This window comes from Amphiura filiformis, chromosome 1, assembly GCF_039555335.1.
Source record: "Amphiura filiformis chromosome 1, Afil_fr2py, whole genome shotgun sequence".
Taxonomy (NCBI): Eukaryota; Metazoa; Echinodermata; class Ophiuroidea; order Amphilepidida; family Amphiuridae; genus Amphiura; species Amphiura filiformis.
The window spans coordinates 21,170,977-21,191,912 of NC_092628.1; the positions used below are offsets into that span (position 1 = coordinate 21,170,977).

Below are 20,936 nucleotides of genomic sequence, written 5' to 3' on the forward strand. Positions count from 1 at the left end.
AAAACAATCAAGAACGTGATTTTTTTCTTTAATCGAATTGAACGGAAATCAATACATCATGTTAAAAGCGCTTCATATGATTTTCAGCTGATGATATTTACAAACTCGTTTATTATGACTCGAGGCCTACTAACGTGAACATCTAAAGCCATTTTTTAGTCAGAACATCGTAAAGGCCTACACGGCAACTTCGACAAGCATGTGTTAAAACAAGAACTTCTTTGTTCTAAACACATCATATTTAATCATAATTACGGTTTTTACAATAAAAACACGGATGTTATACACCACCGTTGTCATGCAACGCTTTTGTGTCTTCTATTTGTCTTCAATATGACTAAGAGAGCGTCGTCGGACGGAAAGAAAGTCAGTTGTTTGAAAAACCTTAGGGCATGCCAGATTACGGTATTGAATGTTGCTTATTTTATACTTGACGCTTGAAGTGGGGAGTCTCTAAAACACCAGGCCTTGCCGATGGTGGAAATCTGAAAAACAGTGGACAATATATTTATTGAATTGTAGACCAAGGGATTTCTTGTTCCACAGAAGAGGTAGTAGCGTTTCACCAGGTTTCATTTGCTCAACTCTGGCAGTTCAATGACATTAGTCAATCATCTAAAAGCGTTATTTCTGAACAACATAAACATTATTTAAGGATAGCACAACTCCTGCCACTGATGAGCGCAAACTCTCATTATCTGTAAAGAAAATATACCAGCGTGGATACTCCAATAATATTTGAACATTAATTGTCAAAAATCGTCAATGCCTGCTTCTGAGAAACAAAACAACATCATTTAAGAGAAAACATTTCGCGCTACTAATTTACTCACCAAATCATCGTCGTCGTCTGCAAACATGTCGTATTTACTCAAACCCGTTGAGAGTAGGATTGTTTGATCTTATTTATACAGACATGAGGTAATAATATTTCTCAATTGCAAATCAAATATTGAAAAATGACCACGATGAAGTTGCAACAGAATAACGACACATTCACGGACAGTGGCGGCAGTAGTGGTGGTAGTGGGCCGACGAATCAACCGCGATTCGGTAGACGTCATTCACTTAGTGGTAACACCGGTGCGAATCCGGATGGTGTTTCTGGAAGTATATCGGTCATAAGCGCCAGTTTGGGGAAAGAATCATCATCAGGTAGCAATGGTCCTGGCAGAAACTCAAGATTGAGGCCTTTAAGCAGACGAAATAGTGTAGGCAATTTTGCGGAGGGGCCGTTACTACCATTGAGGAGACGAAATAGTCAGAGTAGCCTCATCAGCGCGGAATCTGTACAATTACCGGAACCGAAGAGCAGATGTGCAAGAAATAATAAACTAAACGCAAAAAAAGACGATAGAATTACTGAGGATAGAAAAGGTGAAGATATAGTCAATGCGTCTGATAATAACACAATTTCTTCAAATTCTGCTCAGCCTTCATCATCAAATCCAGTACCAACTGTATCAAGTACTTTGCCTCAACTCAGTTTGGGCAATAACCGGCGGCGTGTCGGTTTCACGGACAATACTTACTCGCGACGGTCTTTGCCGTCGGACATTCTTTCCCTAACGCTTTCGGCAACTCCAGGCTCTTCATCGGGAATAATAGATGTGTCGAGTTTACGGGGAAGAAGACCGTCTCTAAGTGTTGATTCTGATCCGTTACTTTGGGAGATGAATTTTGAGCGTAAAAATCGGCATTTTGGCCCAATGTCATCATCTCGGGCACAAGCGATGGGAAAACCATCACATAGCTTGGAATTTCAGAAGGTATTGGAAGCTCTTTCCCCAGATACTGACGCAAATGCTCAACAAAGTACGGAAAACCCTAATATAAAAGTAACCCCACCAAAACAGACTAAACAGGTGTCACGGGGTTGGAGTAAAGCTCGCATCAAAGTGAATGCAGCGGTGGGGATGTCGTTGACAAGTAAGACGCGCACGCGGCGTGGGTCAGAGTGTGCCAGTCATGATGAAGCTGAAGAGGACATTCAAAAAGATAAAGAAGGAGAAGAAAAACAACAAGATAAGGATAGTAAGAAAACTAAAGAAAAGAAACGATTCCCGAAAAGTCGCGGTTGGATAATCGTCAAACGGAGTCTGCCCCAAATTGCCGAAATGGCACCGCCGAGAACCGGTATTGATGCTAAACCGTTTTCAATCAAGAATATCTGCCAGTTAGTGAAAGCCAAAGAATTCCGTATGATGATGAAAAGGCGAGCTAGTTTTATGGAGAATGGGAGATTTCAATTCGATGAAGCAAAAGCGGATTTGTATGATAGATATAAAGAAGCACTGAATGACAAATCATCACGAAGAAATAAGAACAAGAGCCCTGTTGCCATGGTTAATGGGGACACAAAAGAAGATGACAATTTTGAAATGAAATATGATGGAAAAACGAACAGTGGACAGGAATAGCAACTCACAGCGATAAAAACAAATTAACAATGACATATAAAACGACAGATCAGAATCAGAGTCAATTTCTAGAAGTCCAGCGGACTATGAATTGGCGCCAACTGAAACCTGTAAAGTTTGCGATTTGAGTCTTTGCTACAAACGTCCACCTGTAACGCCCGAAAGACGTTTTAAAATTGACAGTTTTGTACTGCGTCACGCGATTTATGCACACCCAATTGTTTCCACGAAAAAGTCTCATTTTGAAAATGATTTTATTGTTATGATTGTTGGAAATATTTTTAATCTTGCAAAATGTACATTTTATACAATTCGTGGCGTGGAATACCGCAAGGAGACATTTTTGAGCAGGATCGTAAATGGAGAAATAGCAAAAAATGTGCCCGGAGGTGATTTTTTCACAATTTGGGTTTGTTGCAAATTTGTGATGTTAATAATGTTTAACATATTGTCTGATAGTTTCAGACCGGAATGCAACTGGTATCTTGTATTTTTTCAGACATTTTACAAGGTCATCCATATTCCTACTCTCAACATTGTCAAATGAATAATAATTTTAAAGGCCGATATCTCAATTTCCAAACGAACTCAATATCTTCGCTTAGGAATGTCCGATTTCATTGGGAAAGCGGCGCTGTGGAGCAAAATATCTCAATATTTAAAATTATGTAAACACTCAAAATTGATAACCTGTCCAAAAGTGTCTCTTTTTGATATAGCACGTCACAATTCAACTTGACACACAATTAAGATGAACCGTTTGGGTTATACGGACTCGGATCCCATCAAAGGGGTGTCATTTCCGCCCCTTGTGCATGACTTTTCTCGGGAGGGCAAAAACGCCCAAAACGTTTTTATACCTTATTGGCATTAACTCAAGAACCGCAATCAACGTTAAGACCTTTAGAAATATGCGATTACTTGGCTCCTTGACTCATTTCCCTCTATAAGAGCAGTATAATATTAGGAAGTAGGCCTACACTGCAAAAACTCGGGAGTTAAAAATAACATCGGTTGGCATGGTTGGAGTCAATAGAGGACCGCACGCACCCATCAGGGATGTTTTTTTAAACACTTTTGGTGTTATTGTTATACCTTCCAGGTGTAAAAAATGACACCAAGAGTGTAAAAATAACACTCAAAAGTGTTCAATAACACTCCTGTATGGGTGCGGTCCTCCAACCGACTCCAACCGGTGTTACTTTTAACACCCGAGTTTTTATAGTATATTCTACGCTATAGTTTTAGTTAAATGGCTAAAACTGATAAAAAAAAAAGTCCTGCCATCCCACTCACCTTAAATTATACACTCTAAGAAATACAGGTTCTAAATAAAACCTTTTTTGCCCTCTCAGGAGAACCAGCCCTTTTGAACTCTTAAAGGTTCTCTAAAGAGCCGAAAACGGTTCTGTATCACATTTTTGGGGCCATTTTCAACGGTTTTGGAACCGAGAGGACAACTTTAGAACATTTTTAGAACTATTTCTTAGAGTGTATGCCCAGCAAACACAAAAACGTTTTTAAAACGTTTTAAATAAGTTATATTTTGGGTTTTGGTTTAGGTAAAAACGTTTTAATAACATTAAAATGTCGGGTTATATAAAGGTCATGAAACGTTTTAAAACGTTTTGTATGAAAACACACTCAACAATATTTTTAAAATGTTTTCGAAATGTCATTGTAAACTATTTTTGCAAACATTTTTGGCCAAATATTTTGTCAACACTTAAATAACATTATGTTATAAATATTTGCACCCAGCAAACACAGAAATGTTCTTAAAATGTTTTTTTACAAAACGTTTTAATAACATTTAAATGTCGGGTTATATAAAGGTCGTGAAAACATTTTAAAAACGTTATTGTAAATATTTTGGGCAAACATTTTTTGCAAAATATTTTTCAACTAAAATAACATTCTGTTTAGAATGATTTGTACCAAGTTTTCAAAAATGTTTTTGGAATGTTATTAAAACGTTTTTATACCCTTTATATAACCCGACATTTAAATGTTTTCTGTAAAACATTTGTATTTGCTGTGCAGTAAATTACCAACAAATGTTATTTAATGTTATGAAAACGTTTTATACCATTAATGTACCCTTTATATAACCCGACATTTAAACGTTTTCTAACAACCTTTTATAACCTTTTGCGAATGATGTCGAAAACGTTTTGTGTTTGCTGGGTGCCTATATATTTTTGTTGGTGTTAATAATTATACTCTGTTTAATCATGGTGAAACTATACAATAATACAATTTAACGGTGAGGAGTGACTGAGGACCTCGTCAATCATTGCGTCGTTTTCACTGTATTATAATTTATATGGGGATTCAGCACTGATCTGAACATGATGAAAGCAGCGTGGTCTTTGCAGGGAGTGGGTCGGTTAGGACCTTCACTCTAAGAAGGTTCTAAAGTTGTCCTCTCATGAGAACCCTTAGAGGTTCTCAAAAGAACCAACAATGGTTGCAAAACCATCGAAAATGGCCCCCAAAATGTTATACAGAACCGTTTTCGGTTCTTTGGAGAACATTTTTAGGGTTCTCAAAAATTAAAGAACATTTTTTAGAGGTTCAAGAGGGAGGGTTCTCCTGAGAGGACAAAAGGGGTTCTAGCCTATATAGAACCTTTATTTCTTAGAGTGTTCCCTGATATTTGCTATAATTTACAGCGCAAAAATGAAAATAGCATTATTATTGTTGTTTTTACCCTTTTATTTGATGTAATTATCGTAATTTAACCTGTAAAATACGACAATTTGGACTATTTTTGGTGAGATATTCATAAGCCATGTATCACTCTTAGAAATAAAGGTTCTAAAAAGGTTCTAAAGTTGTCCTCTCAGGAAGAACCAAAATGGTTCTAAACCGTCAAAAATGGACCCAAAATGTGATACAGAACCGTTTTCGGTTCTTTAAAGAATTTTAGGGTTCTCCAAAATCTTGAGAATCAAGAGGGAGGGTTCTCCTGCATGAGAGGACAAAAAAGGTTCTACCTTTATTTCTTATATATATAGAGTGATACACTGTATTGTGAATAATTGTGTTTTAGCAATAGTATCTTGTATTCAAACATATCTCTATCAATGAAAACACGTGTCTTGTCTGCAGAACCAATCTAAGACATGTCCTGTGAAACCGACGAAGACACTTCTTCAGTATGACACAAAACTTACGTGTCTCTAAGCAAGACATCTCATGCACACAAAGTCATGTCTCCAGAAAGACACGCGTCTAAAATGTAAGACATATTACCTGTTTTAAGACACGTCGTAATATTGAAGACATGTCTAATATTGAGCATAATCTGTCTTAGACTGTGTCTCCAGCCAAGACACATGTTTTTATTGTATTCCATAAGTTTTCTATTGTCGAAGACATGCCTATTTCAAAGACATTATTGCCAAAACGTTTCCAAGGCACGAGTAGGGATTCGTTGTCTCGATTCACATTTTAATTTATATGTGTGTATTGCTTTATTTGCAAATGAAATCGAAACCATTTAGTGCAATAAATTAAATGTTTAATTATCAACCATTATTGCGTGACTGGTCTACTAGGTTATATGTACATTAATTAACCATCAGTCCGTGTATTTGTTTTACTAATTACTAATTAGTCCATATAGTCTGGTTATATTTAGTACCATATGCCCTAAATCTTGCTTCTATGGTCATGATGGTCGGCTAACGATTAATTCACAAGTTAGGTCCAACAATAATAATTAAATGGACCTGGGGACCTTCATTGGGTCGACATTATTTACACGTTGCGTAACTTTCGTGTCCCCTTCCTCTCATTCGCCTGCGGAATGAGTAAAATCAAATGATCATGATTATGCGTGCGTACTGCGCTGCGTGCACCCATATGCTAACGCAAGACAGCTATCTTCAGTAGATAGCAATGCCAATGTCATTACCCTTGGGCGGGGTAATGTTGTAAACACTTTAAAAAAATGAAATAAAGTAAAGCGAAAAACTTGAACCAAAAAGATCTGCAGTAAATCCTGGGATATGCCTCAAGAGCAGGAAGTGTAAACATGATGGTAAACACTTCCCTGGTAAGAGGTTACATTTAAGATTGAATATTGCAATTCCGTAGTGTAGTTTGCCAAGTGTTTACCCCCGAATTTTGTTCACATATTATTAGCACTCTCCCTACTGCACACTAGTTTTGTGGGAGCTAAGAGTACACCCCCCCCCCCACACACACACAAAATTGGGTGGGGGATTCATATCTTCAATACGAAAGGTAAAAAAAAAATTCATTCCAGCTACATACAATTAAAAGGGTATTTTGGGATCCACAGCCTCGTCCCCCACTTTAAAAAAAAAGAAAGTTGAGATTTTTATACCACCGGAAACCTCTGGCTACTTAATGTATACCAAAAATTTCTTGCAGATTAAAGGAGTATTTCGTGATCCTAGCATCCTCTTTTATGACATTTTTCAGTTCATATCCACGAAAAAAGCATATTCCCAAAATTTCAGTTGATTCCGATATTGCGTTTGCGAGTTATGCATGCCTATGTGTATTACACTGCTCCATAGACAATACGTTGTAATTTCGTTCTGGTGCACCAGAACGAAATTCAAATTTATCTTTGCTAAACGAATTAATCTGCAAGGAATATTTTGTACATAAACATTATGTAGCCGGAGGTATCCAGTGGTGTAAAAATCTCAACTTGTTTTGAAAAGTGGGGGGATGAGGCTGTGGATCACGAAGTGCCCCTTTAAATCGTTTAGCAAAAATATCGTCAAATATGAATTTCATTCTGGTGTACGGCGAAATTACAATGGCCTATGGAGCAGTGTAATATACACATAATCCACATAATCATGCATATTCTCGCAAACGCTAAATCGGAATCGTTCTGGTGCACCAGAACGAAATTCAAATTTATCTTTGCTAAACGAATTAATCTGCAAGAAATATTTTGTACATAAACATTATGTAGCCAGAGGTTTCCAGTGATATAAAAATCTCAACTTGTTTTGAGAAAAGTGGGGGGATGAGGCTGTGGATCACGAAGTGCCCCTTTAAATCGTTTAGCAAAAATATCGTCAAATATGAATTTCATTCTGGTGTACGGCGAAATTACAATGGCCTATGGAGCAGTGTAATATACACATAATCCACATAATCATGCATATTCTCGCAAACGCTAAATCGGAATCAACTGAAATTTTGGGAATAAGCTTTTTTCGTGGACAGTGGATAGGCCTACTACTGACAAATGACATAAAAAGAGGATGCTAGGATCACGAAATTCTCCTTTAAGTACATATGCGCCTATCATTAGATAAGTTTAGGCTACTTAGAGGAATCACAAACACAAAATCGGTTAAAACTTTGGGAATAAGTCCTTTTCGTGGATATCTACTGAAAAAGTCATAAAAAGAGGATGCTATGATCACGAAATACTCCTTTAAATGAGTAATACGACCGATAATAAATAAATTCCAAGGCGCTTTACTTGGGTTGCTAGGGAGTATTAAAGTGTTGTGTTGTTTTTGAAATAGTTGAGCTCTTGAAAGGATTTTGATTGCTATTTTTACTTGAGGTGTCACTGGAAAATAATACATATATTATTATGCATTTCAACACTATAAGCTCTAGGTATTTGTTTTGTTTCCTTGAGTAAATAAAGCGACAAATGCAATAGGTGTATTTACAAACGTCTCCTGGTTATATACCATAGATTAATCCTTGTGTTCAAACATGCATGATCTGTCTTTCAAATGAAAACTGCAATGCCCTGAGACTAGGCCTATTAGTACTAATCTCAGGCATTAGCGCCAATCCGGCTTGATATGTGTGTGTGTGGGGGGGGGGGGCCAAAGTTGTTAAAAAGTGGCTGAAAAGAACAAAAAAATGGGTCATTTTGCCAAAAGGTGGAGGGGACACTCCATGACGCGGTCTCATACACAGCAAACACAACAACGTTTTAAAAACGTTTTAACAAGTTATATTTTGGGTTCTGGTTTAGGTAAAAACGTTTTAATAACATTAAATGTCGATGTCGGGTTATATAAAGGTCATGAAAACGTTTTAAAACGTTTTGAATAAAAACATACAACAACAATATTTTTTAAATGTTTTCAAAATGTTATTGTAAACTATTTTGTGCAAACATTGTTTGCCAAATATTTAGGTCGATGTCGGGTTATATAAAGGTCATGAAAACGTTTTAAAACGTTTTGAATGAAAACATACAACAACAATATTTTTAAAATGTTTTCAAAATGTTATTTGTGCAAACATTGTTTGCCAAATATTTTGTCGACACTTAAATAACATTAGGCCCTATGTTAGAATATAATTTTGCAGTATGTTTTATATCAAAAAATGTTGTTTAAATGTTATGTTTGCGAATGATGTCGAAAACGTTTTGTGTTTGCTGGGTACCGAACCGTGAGGTAAACCAAAGAATAGCATCGGAGTGATAAAAAGCATGAAGCATAAATATCGTGACACCGTGGAGCTTGGACTGAATTTCGTGAGTTTTGAACAATCAACTCACCCCCTCATAGGCCTATATACACACACCCCCACCCCCAACCCCAATGACACATCTAGGCCTACAGTGACTAAAACTGGGACAAAATGGGGAAAGAAAATTGGGCTCAACCCCCGGCTTTTCCCCGCCACACACTAAAATCCCCCTCACACACACCCCACCCCCAGACACACACACACGGTGACACCCCACCCACTGTTGCCCGGGGGCACAATTTGACTAATCTAATGAGTTCGTCAGCTCGACGACCCTTCACATATCACCATGACTCAGTCCGGGGGAGGGGCGTGTCCCCCACCGGCAAAATGACCCGATTGTCCCCCCCCCCACCCACATTTCAAGCCGGGTTCGGGCGCTAATGCATATCACAGTAAGGCGACGAAAAAAAGAAACCCTGTTAAATGTTCTACGGGCGGACAGACCTTTGAAGTAGGGTCGGTCGGTCGGCCCTTTTTTTTTCTTTTTTTTCGCAATGACCCAAAAAATCACCAAAATCTGTAAATAATTTGCAATTTGAGAAAATTATTATCCGAAATTTGGGTCGGTAGGCCTATACCGGTACCGGTACGGTATTCAATTGGGCCTACAGGAAAAATGTTTTTCCCAATTTGTTCAAAATCTGGATCGGTCGGGCCCGTAGAACAGGGTTTTCTTTTTTAGTCGCCTAACCGTACAGTTCAAAGCTTTTAAGTTGGCCAAAATGAAAACAACTTCCATGCCACGTACAAAGCCCCCTCTCAAACGAAAGGGCGGGGGAAGGGGCGTCAAAAAGAATCAAGAAAAAAGGCGTAACAATTCTAACAAAAATGTTTAAAAATAATAACAAATCCTATTATTTCTTTATATATTTATTTTTTTGCTCTTCACTTTTTCAAACTACCCAAAAAGTGTCATCTTTCTTTTTAAATTCTGACTCACGTGTCCTGTTCTGGCTGAATTGTAACTTGATTGCTGCCCTCAACGGCATCTTCATGAAACAATCAATCAATCAATCAATCAATTTTGTCAGAAGTTTGGAAGATGTTTGAGATCAGACACCGAATTTTACAATCAAAATAGCAGAAATGATCAACTTAGAATTCGGTAGGTAACAATATAGTAATCTTGATTAGTTTTTCTAAACACTGTAAAGCTGACAGATGAAACCGATGACCCGTCATGACCGGTGACCGTGACAAAAAAAAAAACCCAAAAACATTAAGCTTTCCATGTAGTCCAAAATCACTGAAATTTAGCATGTAGACAGTACACGAGTACCTACGACGCAGGGGTAGCACTAGGTTTTAAATCCAGGGGTTCTCAGAACCCCTGAACCCCCTGAAAGTGTTAAAAATATGCGCTCAAATCCTAAAATGAGGGGTTCTCTAGTCAAGTATTGAATGCCCGTTTCAATATATCAGTATCAGATTTTGTGATTTTGGTTATGTGTAAATAGTAGGTATCCTAGGTGAATTCAAATTTGCCATCAAATTGCATCGTTTTATATATATCAAATTAAAGCCCTTGAGTAAACTAAGCCAAAACTGAAAACCTTTTTTTCATAGCACTTTCCGTAGCAAAGTTACATCTTGTCAAAGATTGACTTTCATCAAAAAGATTCAGCTAGCAAAATTCCCCAAAAGCGGCATTTCGGGGTGTTTCTAGATCTTAGTCTCATTATGATAGCAGCTTTTTTAATGGAAATGCTATCCAAATCCTCTAAAATTCCATGTCTTGGGTGACTTATCACCATAAAAATCATATATTTGGGTCAAGTGAAGTATAGAAAACATTTATGTAGGTGTCTTTCTTCGGGCACTTGTTTTAAATTTCTATGTAAAAATGCATTGACATTGTCGGCGAATTTGACTGACTAGCAAATGTGTTAACTAAGGTTTGCCTGGGTTACCTATAAATAGTTTATGGCCTGGCAAAAACGCGATCTCCCTTTCACGCCGCGATTCTCGCTATTAAGGCAATGTCATGTAAGGGACCGATCGTTATTTACGGCAGGGGGTAATGGGCGCTTTGGAAAAAATATCGACAAAAAATTTCGCGTTCCCCCCTCCTGGTTCAACGAAAAATTTTGTGTTCCACCCTCAGGCTCAAGACCCAAAAAATTCGATTCCCCCCCTCAAAACGCGCCCATTACCCCCTGTCGTAAATAACGATCACTCCCTAACCAACTATCTGGCTTTTAAAGAAAGTTCCCACGCAGTGTACTTGCTATAAAAGTGTTGCTTTATGCCATTAAAAGTTCCCCGAACTCCATAATATGAAGTTCCACTTTGGCAAAGTGCAGAATTCAACAGCATTGCAAGTCACATGTGACGAGTGAAAAAGCCATGATTTACTCAATAAAAATGACATTTCATTGCTAATGAGTTCAAGTTTAGGCCAAATATCATGATATTTATTGAATTACTGGAGTATTTTGACTATAAAACATAATTCAAGGGCAAATTTTTGTCACCTTTTCCTTCTACGACCTCGTATTTCACCGCTGGCATATCTCTACACACCACCCTTGAAGTATTCCTTACCGATCCCTAGAATTAGAAATTACCAACTCACGTACGTGTCGTCATTCAGTACTGCAATAAAACTCATCAGTGATTCTATACAATATCACAATCTGTGTTAAATTACGCTGGAGGTGTGTATTTTATTTTTATTTTTAAATTATGTTACAATGCTACTGGCGACTTCACTTCAACATTTATGTTATTGCATTTTATGTTACATAATTTCTGGACAGGTCGTAAATATTGGAGATCGAAGCTTTTATTTTTCTTTCACATGTTTTCATTTTTCTGCGCGCATGAAAACCCCTGAACTGGTATGCAAAAATGAATAGATGCGCTCAAACTTAAAAAAATGCGCGTGGCGCGCAAGAACGCAACTTAGCGCGACCCCTGCTACGACGTGAATTATACTTCCGTTTACAAGTAGATTTATGCTGCCCTAGTTCTTGAAATAACATTAACAAATTATGAAATTATTCAATAACCATAACAATAACCAATAACCAATAAGCATGCTAGCCTAGTCTAGGCTAGGCTAGAGCCTGGGCCTAAACTAGTTTGTTCGGCTTTTATTAGGCAGAAATTATTCGGGTTTTTGTTACTGCGTGCATCAATAAAGTCCCAACTCACGCTCGCATAAATTCACATTATATGCGTGTCTAGCGTAAGCATTATTACGCCCAATCGCATGCATGCCATTCTATATCGACAATCATGACAATACACAGTGTTTTATGTATGAGTTGAGTCTTATTTTTCCACCTTTATAAACCGAAGTCCAAACAAACTTTAGCATGCCTAGGCCTAGCTGGCGAAGGACTAAACTGTATATAAAACTTACCTAGGCCTAGCCTGGGGGTACGGTACTCAGTGGAAAATGGTAGATGTGCATATGTGCAGCGTTGGAAAGTGGTATCCCGTAGCAAAATGCATTGCTACACAATTTTATCAATTTTTATGCCATAGACTTACACACTGAAGTATGTGAATGTACCAAGAGAAAAGTAATGAAAGCAAATTTTGCTACGCATAAAAAAGTGCCTAATTCCAACACTGCATGTGACAGTGGGTCGCTTTCACCCTCTCACTATAATCAAGTATTTCTTGGCCAAACTGGAACACTGTGAATGCGATAAACACACAAATATAGCGCCGTACAGAAGAAAGTGTACACGCGCCTGACACTGCGTACACGCTTAGTACACATAAAAGCATATAAGTGCCCCCCTTGGGCCACTCACATAAATGGTCTGTACGCATGCGTGACCAAAAAACAACAAAAAGGGGGCGTTTTTTTTTAGGCAAGGCAAGTTACGCGAGTGACGCATTTAGGGTCTAAAAAACACTCATTTTCAAGAATAAGGGTAGTTTCCTGAAACTGAACAACTTGTTTAGGGTACCTTTTCAAATTTTTGGTAAATTTCAAGTCCAAAAAAGGTACATTTCTCGGGCTATCACTGTCCCCATGCACAGAACAAGTGCTAAACCATATTTACAGCCTACAGGACTACACTAGGAGAAAAGTACAAGTTTTTTTTTTTTAACAGTGATAGCTAACCTCCTATAGTTCTATTTTTTTTCTTGTAGGTAAGTGCTAACCTGAATACAAATTAGCCAAAATACTTGAATGCCAGATGGATATTTTTAAAGCACCTTCACTGAAGAATGATTCAGGTACCAGTAGTACCAGTAGCCCAGGAGAAGCAAACATGGTTGATGATCAAGTTCAAGAAAGAAATGACTCACACTCATCAGCAGCAGAAGGCAGCTCTAACACTATAGAGCCCCAAACAGGGGATTTTATTATGGAATCAAGGTAAGGTCAGTGCCTAGATTTTGACAAGAATCACAGAATCGATTCTCGTAATGACTCTTGTATAAAGATTCGGTTGCGATTTGCGAGAATCAACTTCTCTCATTGTATCATAAGTGCAGTGACTATGATGGATTTTGATTCTCGCAAACCAAGACAAAATCTAGGCCCTGAAGGCAGTAAACAAGTTTCCTTCACAGAAAGTTTACTAAATAGGGCCTAGTTAATGATTGAAACAGGGCCGTAGCAAGGTTGAAAAATGTGGGGCGGTCATCACAAATGTGGGGCGGCCAAATTATACATACATGCCCAAATTGAAATAAAGATATAAAGAAAAACAAAACAAATTTCTCAAAAAGTGGGGCGGCCATGGCATCCCCGGCCGCCCCGCTTGCTACGGCCCTGGATTGAAAACATTTGACGAGAACATATTTTACTACGTACGTAGCATATTCACTATGTTAAACACACTTGTCTCTGATTGGCTGTTATTATCGAATCACAGTACTATGTTTCATACATATTGCTAATGCCGCCTTGTCAAAACATTCTCGTCATCAAACAGCAATTTACTTTTAATTTGGTACAGTTGCATGATTGCATGCTACATGGTATTCTGGCAACAAGGGAGTATAGAGGAATGCCCTCACCTCTGATGTTTATTTGGGGCTTAGACACAGGAGTTCAAGGCAGTAAGAATTTCTGTTTATCTCTCTATCTCAGCCATCATTGGCCTGCTACCAGTAAAGGCCTACCCAATACCCAAGCTGGTGGATATGGACCTGTGCTGCTCTCATCCATGTTATGCCTGAAAACCTAACAATTTTATCCCTCCATCTTGTTTTTGCCCTGGGTTTTGCCTCCCCCTACTTTGTGAATTTGTCCTCAGCCTCCATTTCCATTTCTTGTTTTTCATAATGTTCAGTGATGTCTTGAACCATTGTTTGATCCATTTGCCCATTTTCCTGTCCCTTTTGGTGATTGTTTGGAGCTTGGATTTCTTGTTATGGGCTCTGTTTCTGCTCCATAGGTCATTGCAGGTATGATACATTGGTCAAATACCCTAAGCTGTGGGCACCGTTGGCATTTTGCTCTTCATGATATCATCCAGCTTGGATTCTTTTTATTTCATTTCAGAATACCAGAGGAATCAGCTACCACATCTACCACAAGCTATAATACGTCATCTACTGAAGATAGCAGTATAGTACATCACCAACCTTACACCCCAACCCCTGCAAAGAGACAGAGGACATCAGCAGAATTCACAAGCAGAGAAAAAATCAATGAGAAGGCACAGCAGCTTATAGATGAGATTAACAATAAAAGAAAGGAAGATACAGTGCTATTGGCTGATTTTAAAAAGTCAATGGAAATGCAGGTAAGGTACACTTAAGCGCTCCACAGACTCCGAGTATTGTACGTACAATATTGTATGCAACATATCAACATTATTTTATCTATTGCCATTCTATTTCCATTAATGTTTAAGTTCTAACGAATGTTTGATGACGAAAAATCGATAATATGTAATATCTAGTAGAAATATATTATCGATTTTACGTCATCAAACATTCGTTAGAACTTAAACATTACTGGAAATAGAATGGCAATAGATTAAACAACGAGATATGTTGCATACAATATTGTACGCATAATAAAAAAAGTCTGAATACTGCTTAAAGACAACTTGAAATCATTATTTATCAACAAAGACGAGGGACTGGTCTATCGATATGCTTCAACAGTCTATCGATATGCTTCAACAAACCGCTACACTGTTCAATGGCTTTCTTGTACTTTCGAAATGTGGTGGGCGATTTAAAATGCACATGCCCTGAGCAAATTATGATGAGTACGCAATCTTAACATCATAATTAGGAACCTAAGAAAGACAATGAATTCAGTTGATTTCTTTTACACCAAGTTTACATTTAACTGGCTCACACCCAATTTTAATTTGTCATTTAGGCCTAGGCTTATAGCAAGACCATTATGCAAAATACAAGTAGAAAGCATTTTTTTACAAAGAGCCAAGTTCATTGTTCTTTTTGCATTACTGGAATGATATCCAGTACATTGAAAAAGAAAAATGAACTTCACACTTTTTAAAAAATGCTTTCTATAGTCTGTATACCTTCAACGAGTCAGTAAAAAAAAATTGTTTGTTTGTCCTCCACAGCTTTGAAAGAGGAGGTGCGGGGGCGGAATTTTTTATTTTATTTTTTTTCCGGATTTATGTATTCCTGGACCTAGCTAGAGCTAAAAGCTACAATCATTCATGGTGACTTAAAAAACAACAACATTTTGTTTCTTTAATATGCAAAGTTATAGTTTGTGTTCATGTCATTGTCTTTTAATGATTTCAAAATGGATATAAATCCAATGTATTTTGAAGTCATTAATAATAATAGACTATGACATGAACACAAATTATAACTTTGCATATTGAAGACAGAAAATGTTTTTTGGGCTTTTTATTTTCAACATTGAAAGATCCTAGCATTTAGCTCTAGCTAGGTCCAGAGATACTCCAAATCTGAAAAAAAAAAAAATTTAAAAAAAAAAATTGTTCAGGCCTTAAACTGAAGAGCGGGCACACAAACAACTTTTTTTTTGGCCTTAGATACATTTTTTATTGCATCTCTAAATGTAATGATGAGAAGTATATAAAAGTATTTTCAGAAAGGAAATTATGCAGGGAATCCAATTAGCATAACAGATTCCTGCAAAAATTAACAGTTCTTACTGACTCGAGGAAGGTATACGGACTATACTTGTAATTAGGCTTAACCTAAGAGCCAACAGTGTTTGGTGCTTTATATTTATTAGGTTTTAGATGTAAGATTATTTTGCTCATCCATTTTTGTTCAATTTAAATTGTTATCTTTTTTTCTCCATAACAAGGTGGCAAGATCGTACGGCCTACTAGAGCAGTCCATGTACCAAGTATATGATCACAATGGTAAAATCATGCAGGCAAAACTCCAGGAGCTGTTTGCTACACTAGACCGAATCGCTAAACTGGAAGCAGAGTTAAAGCAATTCAAGAATGCATTAGGAGCACTGTACACCGACATCAATTAAATTAACTAATAACAGTGTTTTGAATAATTAAAAGAGGGCATTCAGAGATTTGTCATTTCCTTGTGGTGACCAGCTTCCATAATTATTTTGACATTAGTTTTTAATGCCACGCATATAAGTGTGTATTCACTGTCGTAGTGCACGTTAGAATATTACTGTTGCCAGGTCAACAGGCCATAGGCGTAGATCCCGGGGGATGGGGGGATTTATCCCCCCCCCCAATATTTTGCCAGGGGGATGGTCCATACAATCATCCCCCAATGTTGACGCCTGAATATGGGTTTATGATCAAATTAACCTCATATTTGCCCATTTTAGCCCCAAAAATGCAAATTTTCGCGCATTCATTCCCCTTTGGCACCATATTTCATAAGTTTAGCTTCAAAATAGCAAAATTTTTCGCGCGCATTTGTACCATACACTTATTTTGTCGCCAAAAGGTGTTGGATTCACTATACTTCAAGACTTTTTTCAACTCCATCCCCCCCAATGTCAAAAAGAAATCTACGCCACTGCAACAGGCTCATACTTTCTTTGTTACGAACCACTGATCGAAATGATCACAACACAAAGCCTATGGCATATCGAAATTTGGAACAGGTGTATGACCCAATGGTTACTAACGTGCATTACGGCAGCCAGTTGTTTGTCACCTAATGTTGATTTTTTTCATTATTATGTGCTAATTTTTCTCTGGCTTAATATATGCTTTAAGGGTGCATGTAGCCCCTGCACGCAGCATTACATTTGGCGGACATTTTAAAACTGTATATTCACTATATCTTTTAAAAGCCTAGATACAAAGGAAATGATGAAAAGAATTAAAATTTGGAAACATCAATTAGTTGGAAACAGCAATCATAGTCCAAAAACACTATATCCAGTTATGCCTACATTACCAGAATATAAAATATACAGATTTTTAATCTGGAGAATAAAGACTTACTACTCTCTCATTTAAAAAAATTAATTCCTCAAATTTGTTTTATGGCAAAAATTGGTATGAAATTTTGATCTATTTTGGTCCATGAAAAAATTTAGCTAATTTGAGATAGTAACCAGAGTTTTGACTCTAGAACAATAACATGCAATTGTTGTCACATTTTTGGGCTATTTTCAAATATGGGTATTATTCCAAATTCAAATACAGTTGAATTCTTTCATCATTTCCTTTCCAAATATGTATACATATCTTTGTTACTTTAAAAGATATAGTGAAAATAAAGTCAAAATATTTTCCTGTCAAAATGATCCTGTGTGCATCTTTAAATTATGCTTTCCATTCCAATATCAACATTTTCCTGCTGGAGATATATATTAACTTCAAAATCAAATAATTTTGTGACAATATTAATGACTCATCACATACAGGCCTCAAAATTCAGGGAGGCCTCAGGCCACAAAGGCCACTGATATATGAAAGTAAGTTGTAAGCATGTTTGTGAATGCAATCTCACAACTACCTTGCTAAGCTAGGATTTACAAGAGTGTAAAAGTGACCCTTAACAAGGATTTTGCTCAGGAAATCACCCTTCGTCTGACAAATACCCTTAGCAAGGGTCAAGCTTGAAAGTAGAGGACAAAGTTAGGTAATAGCCTAGGGTGGAAATACATCCCTCCCTTAAGATGGTACTGCTTGGGCACATCACTCAAAAATGAAAGTCACAGTCAATTCCAATGTCTTTAAGCAATGTTTTCCTTTATTTTGAAAAATTCTTTATTCAAACTGAAAACTTCCTTGTAGGGTTTGGTATACAGTCATCATTAATGCATTATTGCGATTCTTCAAGATAATGGAAAACACAGACATTAGATTAAAACTATAAATAATACAATATTTATTCATCTATTATTATTATTTTTGATTTTTCAGTGTGATCAATAATTGAAACTAATAGCACAGATTCAAGTCGAAAACAATACCCCAAATTCGCAAATTGGTGATGGCCGAACAAAAAAACCCAATTCTGTGTTCTCGGTTAATGAACATGCTTACAACCTTTTTCCGTTTACAAGTGCCCCTTCCCCTGAAATATTTGACCTCTTGAATTTGAAGTTCAGAAATTCAGTATTTTTTTAAATACAGGCCCATCAATATAAATGGATTCCACACAAATAACTAGTTAAGGCAAACTGTGGTCTGCTTTTTGGCTGATTTCAAGCTTTTTATTGTTCAATATATATGTATAAAGCATTTTTATTTTTAATTCAAATAGATGCCTAAAATGCTGCAAAATATAGGTCTCATCTCAAATTGAGAGCAACACCATGTGCTTTTTGCATTGGCAGGTTGGAATTGCATGCTTAATGAATCCCACAGGGCATATACACACACGCAGGAGGGTGGTTTGTTTGCATGCAGGCAACGCAACGCAACACAAGCGCCATGTAAAGGCATTGGCAGCACTCTCAACTTGAGACAAGACACAATATGGCATTCATTTTACCAATAATACATGCATAGCAATTAAATTTACAATGTACAGGGCGTCTCAACAAAGATGTACTACCATTTAAATCCAGTCAGAAATATTTGAATTTTGAAATGAACGACTTAATTTTCAAAATGTCTTCCTCTCACTAATTTACCATGAAGTTCATGCATTTTGCAAACCACAACTTGTCTGTTGACATTGGTGATATTAAAATATTTTGAAATATAGTATTGTTAAAGTATGTGGGTACAAAAACTTATAAATATCTGTGGTCATCTTGGGACATTCCTTATATTCCGTACATACTACTGACAATTGCACAAAATACCTCTATTATAGTTAACTTGAAGCAGTTTTGCATTTACTTTGCATAGATAAACTAAAGTGATATAATTTAAAGCTCTGTTTTGAACTATTATTATGTCAATATCTAACTAAAAATGGTATGCCTAGACTAAATACACAAAATAAAAGTGACAATGCTAATTTTGAGCTCTTTTTCGGGTACTAATGTTTGTCTAACTATAAAAACTAACTTGGTACATCGGGGATATAAGTTTAGCTGCTTTTTGGACTACAGAGATGAAACTAATTTACAAAAAATGGATATAATACACAATTTTGAAAGAAAATGAGTTAGAATGATATTAATAGGTTGAAACACTGCTTAGGCCTATATATTAATTTTTGTATGGAAGTAAATACGGCTTATGTTTTAAGGCAAAAAGTAAGCTTGCAAATCAAATTCGGGCTATCTGATGCATAAAAAATGTGCTTGTACCTACAACTATTGGTATATTTGAAAAATGTATTTGAGTTTATGAGACAAATAAAACTTATGTAAGTTCAAAACCATAAAGATTGCATTTTGATCATCATTTATAGTGAAAAGTAATTGCTAAAGATCCTGACTGATCTATCTTATCAAAAGCTTTAAAAATGTCTATCAGTTGGCAATGGATGTCGCTCACTGCTGGCAACGGGTGGATGTCGCTCACTGTTGGCAACGGGTGTGGATCTCAGTCTCCCGGATTAAGAAGTCTGCATTCTTGCTCTCTAGTTTACGTACAACCTCATGGGGACGTTGTCTCTGAATGCTATCATCAAGCTTTAGTTTGAGGCCACTGTCACGCGGAAGGCAGACAAAGTCGGTCTTAACACGTTTGGTTTCGGCGACTCTGCATGTGTTAGGGCAGCGTGGGATAAGCACCTTAGAGTAGCAGCTACTATCAACTCCTGCAAGAGTCCTATCTTGTCTCAGGATGTTGGAACGTGGAACACACTCTGCAATGATTAAAGTATTAGAAATATTCTCATAAAATCAGGAAAAATAGTATGTTTATGTGATCTTTATTTGGGCGTCATTTTGAACCACATTTGGGGACACTTTGTTGTTGACTACTGACAGTGGACCAATTTTTTCAAATGGTGTTTTCTACCTCACATGGAGGCCGATCACCAAAACAATCATGATTGGGCTATTCCATTTAATATCCACACTACCCCTGTGGAAGATTTTGGAAATATCTTCCACAGAGGGGGTATGAATTTCAAGTGGAATTAACACATTAGCAGCTCCATTTGAAACTCGCTCTCCCCTCAGCAGGAGAAGATTGAGGTTGAATCTTTCTCAGAGGGTGTATGAAATTCAGATGGAGCTGCCTAATGTGCTCATTCAGGTTGAATTTTTCTTGGAGGGTGTATGAAATTCAAATGGAGCTGCCTAATGTGCTCATTCCATTTGAAATTTGGCAGATATTTCCAAAAGTTCCACAGGGGGAGTGTGGATTTTAAATGGAATAGCCCATTCCTCACATGATAACATGCTGAGAAGATCTCCAATATCTGGTTTTCAATTATGGGGATGATTTTTAATTGAAAGTAACCCCTGAAAGGAAACTATTTGAAGCTTGTAGCTTAAAGAGGAAGACCCGCCAGAGCAGTTCTTCTGGGGTGAACCAAACCTGCCTGGTTATCAAATTAATCAGTGACAAAGTTATCTCTGAATATGACAAGTGGTATTTGCTGCAATAACATTAAAACATCAATTAGCACCTGTCAAATTCAGAGATAACATTGTCACTGATTAATTTGATAACCAGGCAGGTTTGGTTCACCCCAAAAGAACAGCTCTAGCGGGGCTTCCTCTTT

At 37.1% G+C, this 20,936-nt stretch overlaps 3 protein-coding genes across 3 annotated transcripts in view; 2 read left to right on the forward strand and 1 right to left on the reverse strand.

The window, feature by feature from the left end:
• Window positions 1–306: 306 nt before the first annotated feature.
• Window positions 307–2,443, forward strand: LOC140165753 (uncharacterized). The gene has a single exon (XM_072189077.1). It carries the CDS (start codon window positions 960–962, stop codon window positions 2,418–2,420), a length of 1,461 nt encoding a protein of 486 aa, XP_072045178.1. The 5' UTR covers window positions 307–959; the 3' UTR covers window positions 2,421–2,443.
• Window positions 2,444–9,945: 7,502 nt separating this feature from the next.
• LOC140165763 (uncharacterized) lies at window positions 9,946–16,486 on the forward strand. The gene is made up of 4 exons (XM_072189089.1): window positions 9,946–10,029; window positions 13,038–13,266; window positions 14,401–14,644; window positions 16,171–16,486. Exons 2-4 carry the CDS (start codon window positions 13,085–13,087, stop codon window positions 16,348–16,350), a joined length of 606 nt encoding a protein of 201 aa, XP_072045190.1. The 5' UTR covers window positions 9,946–10,029; window positions 13,038–13,084; the 3' UTR covers window positions 16,351–16,486.
• Window positions 16,487–19,089: 2,603 nt separating this feature from the next.
• The window catches only part of LOC140168709 (uncharacterized), a 45,178-nt gene continuing 43,331 nt past the window's right edge, over window positions 19,090–20,936 (reverse strand). The window contains exon 33 of the mRNA XM_072192153.1: window positions 19,090–20,069. Within this exon, the coding sequence (XP_072048254.1) occupies window positions 19,780–20,069 (290 nt within the window). The 3' untranslated portion in view covers window positions 19,090–19,779. The remainder of the gene's footprint in view (window positions 20,070–20,936) is intronic.